Source organism: Vigna radiata, chromosome 3 (assembly GCF_000741045.1).
Source record: "Vigna radiata var. radiata cultivar VC1973A chromosome 3, Vradiata_ver6, whole genome shotgun sequence".
NCBI lineage: Eukaryota > Viridiplantae > Streptophyta > Magnoliopsida > Fabales > Fabaceae > Vigna > Vigna radiata.
Window position 1 is genome coordinate 7,476,220 of NC_028353.1, and position 3,399 is coordinate 7,479,618.

Sequence of the window (3,399 nt, forward strand, 5' to 3'; positions counted from 1 at the left end):
CTGTCAATCACAACTATAAAACCTTATTTGTAGTTCTTTTCTTTCTGTAGTTGTGAACTTTAATCCTTATTAAATTTTTAATACAGATTAAAAATATATAATTTTAGTAATTTCCAGAAAATGTGCATACGTTTTTTTGACATTGATAAATACAGTAATAAATTTTAAACATTATGTTAATTTAATCTCCGTTCTATGAGTATTTAACATGTATGTGAAATTTAAAAATAAATAAATCTACATATTCTTCAGAGTAAAGACTAAAGTTATTAATATAAAGTATGGAGACCTCGCCCAGTTTGACCAAACATATAATTTAAAATGCATTGTCTTTTATTAATTATAATGGCAAAATATGAGAAAATTCATATGAAAAAAAAAAAAAAAACATGATTGAAGATAACAATGGGAACCGATAATGAAAAAGAATGAAGACACATGGCAATGCATATTCCTTTGTAATTACCAACTAGTAGTAGCAAAATTATCTGATTACACGCTTTCATTATTTTTTGCAGAATCAAGTGAAATCCCACATATCTGATACACTGACAGAAGATGGAAAACAACCATTTTAATTTCTAAGATGTGTTTAGTGTAAATATTTTCTCCATTGTCGAATACTTTACAAACCTCAGTTTTTAGTAATTAAAGTTTACTACGAGTAAATCATAATTAAAAGTTTATTAATGAGTTTTAATTTGTTGATTAATTTAAAAAAAAAAAAAAAAAAGTAGTCTAGAATAACTTTAATTGGGTTAGTGTACCCGTAGATAGGACCCGACCACTTATAGCAATATTAGGGAAAAGTGAAGAGAGCAAGTTATTTGCCATGAAAATTCTAAACCAAATGAAATCGTAACTTTCCGTGATACTCTCCTCAAACCCATAAAAACGTAATCAAGCAAGAACTGATATAATAAGCTTTGAATCACAGAATGAAATTGTAAGCTAAAGATGTAATAATCATTCACAAATTCTAAATGATGTAGATGAAATATAAGACTCTCTAATTATGATTTCGGATCAAAACACAAACAAGAATATTGAAGTGAATAATTTTCCTCTGGAAACTTCACAAGCAAAGATTTGCAATCTGACATGTAAGCGCTTAAAATAATGGAATGTCGTGATCTGAATGAAGGGTGTGTTTATAGCAGCGAGAAACTCCGAAATGAAAATGACAGATAGAAAGATACATTGGTGAAAATAAAAATGCAGTACAGAAGAAATGCAGAGTCTAAACAAGATTTGAAACAGAGAATTGTTGTGAGAATGAATGAATCAAGTGTACATGGGTTTATCGGTCCAAGCACCGGAGACATGTCCATTCTCGCAAACATAGGCTCTTACCACAGGCTCTCCGTCGTCGTGAAACCCGTATACACGGCGGAGGCAGAAGGCAGAGTGGAGATCCCAGGTGAATTTGCAGGCGCAGAAGGCGCAGGGCAGATCCAGCTTCCTCTTGTTGCCGTCGTGAATGGTTCTCCAAACCCTAGTACGTTTGAAGTTCTTGAAAACGCCTCTGAAGAGGCGGTACATCCTCTTCTCCTCCTTGTGCTCGCAACCCGGCCAGTCGCAAACGTACAGGATATCGTCGCGGAACTGCCTCCCGAGCAGCTTGCTCCCCTGCTCCCGGCTCAGGCTACAGCTCCCCGACGCCAGGTGCGACTGCCACGACCGCGACACCTTCCGCTTCTTGCACGCGCCATTCGAAACGACACCCGCGCTCACCGGCTCCGCCAGCCGCGGCGCCTCCGACTCTGTCGCCACGTAGAGCGTGTCGTAGTATAGGTCATCAAAAAGCGACCAACAGGAGGAAGAGGTATGAGAATCGGAGAGTGTTTGTGGAGATTGAGGTTGCGGTGGCGGCGGAGGAGGATTGGAGGGAGAAGAGTGGTTGATGAGGTCAGGGCCGAGGTCCCGTTCGAGTCCGAAATCGGAAGTATCGAAGAGGAGGCCGGCGTGGCGGAGGCCGGGGCAGCAGAAGGCGAGTTTGTGGAGGGAGAGCGGGGGGTGGTCGGAGGCGGAGAGGAGGTCGGAGGGGATGGTGCGGGAGCATTTGGACTTCCAACAGAAATCGGTTATGAGGGAAGAGAATTTTGTGCAGACACAGGCCAAACGAGCCCAGTGACGAGGATCTTCTTCGAGATTGTAGAAGATATTCAAAACGATGTCGTCGGTTAGTTCGGAGAACACGTTTTTCTCTTCCTTACTAACCATCTTCTTCTATCTCTCAAACTTCTCTTTCTTTTCTTCTTTTTTTTTATTCTCACCGTTCCTTCATTCCATTATTAAATTCTGCGGACACAAAGCAACTCACACCTCACCAATCAGGACCACACAATAAACGCCTTTCAATTTTTATTTTTTTTCTTCTTATTAACTATAAAACTATCGCTTCACATAAATTAACATCGTTTATTTTTTTTAAAATTAACATTTACAAGCCACTACATTAAAATTGACTTAGCAAATATTAAATAAAAAGTAAATTAAATTATTTAAATTATTTTTTTTATCCTTTGTCACTTTCATAATGGAATGACAAAAATACTAACGTAATAAGTACTATAGATAAAATCTGCGTGAATACTTTGTATTTATAAATAATACATAATAGATATTTTAATATTTATTTACAAATCAATTTGTTATCAATAGTATATTATTTATTCTCTATTTATTAATGTAAAAAATTAAAATTAAAATTTAATATAAATTTTATTAAATTAAGTTTAATTATAATTATAATTATTGCTTTTTAATATAAATTATATTAAAATTTATACTTTTTAGTAACTTTTTTAAATTGTATTTTAAAAACTTTATAACAAAATTTAAATATCCATAGATATTTATCAATATTCGTATGTTTTTTAAAATATATAAACAATTTTAATTCGGTATTCAACTATTTACAAGTTGGATTTTTTTTTTCAAATCAAATAGTCACCCGAAAACTAAAATAAAATATACTAGGATGTAACATTAATAAGGACAAAATGCTTTTAAAAAGAAAAAAATTGAGTTTAACTCTTTATAAAATAAAGCTAGCTTGCATATAAGTTAAAAATAAAAATCATATAGATGTAAACTTTTTGACAAATTAATTCGTACATAAAATAGTTTTAACTTTTAAATGAGTTTACTTTAATTTATTTATTTATTTTTCTCTAAAAATAGAAAACTCGTATAACACAAATGATTAATTACTAACTATATCATACCTTTAAAAGAAAAACTTTGCGCATAGATAAGTAAGTTCATTATCTAATGGTAAGTATTAGTTGCACTAATACGGGAGAATTTGGAAGAAAAATTAAAAATGGTTCAAATGGAATTGCTCAAACTTTAAGTAAGGAGAAGAATTTATTAACGATTTGTTAGGAAAGTAAC

The 3,399-nt window shown here is 33.4% G+C and overlaps 1 protein-coding gene across 1 annotated transcript; it reads right to left on the bottom strand.

Moving 5' to 3' along the window:
* Positions 1-1,019: 1,019 nt before the first annotated feature.
* Positions 1,020-2,253, bottom strand: LOC106757155 (phytochrome A-associated F-box protein). Its single transcript, XM_014639757.2, has one exon. The coding sequence runs from the start codon at positions 2,221-2,223 to the stop codon at positions 1,285-1,287; it is 939 nt and encodes a 312-aa protein (XP_014495243.1). The 5' UTR covers positions 2,224-2,253; the 3' UTR covers positions 1,020-1,284.
* Between the last annotated feature and the right edge of the window lie 1,146 nt (positions 2,254-3,399).

Bases quoted from the DNA above. Each gene is read 5' to 3' on its own strand.
- LOC106757155 (XM_014639757.2), bottom strand. From the start codon at position 2,223: ATGGTTAGTAAGGAAGAGAAAAACGTGTTCTCCGAACTAACCGACGAC.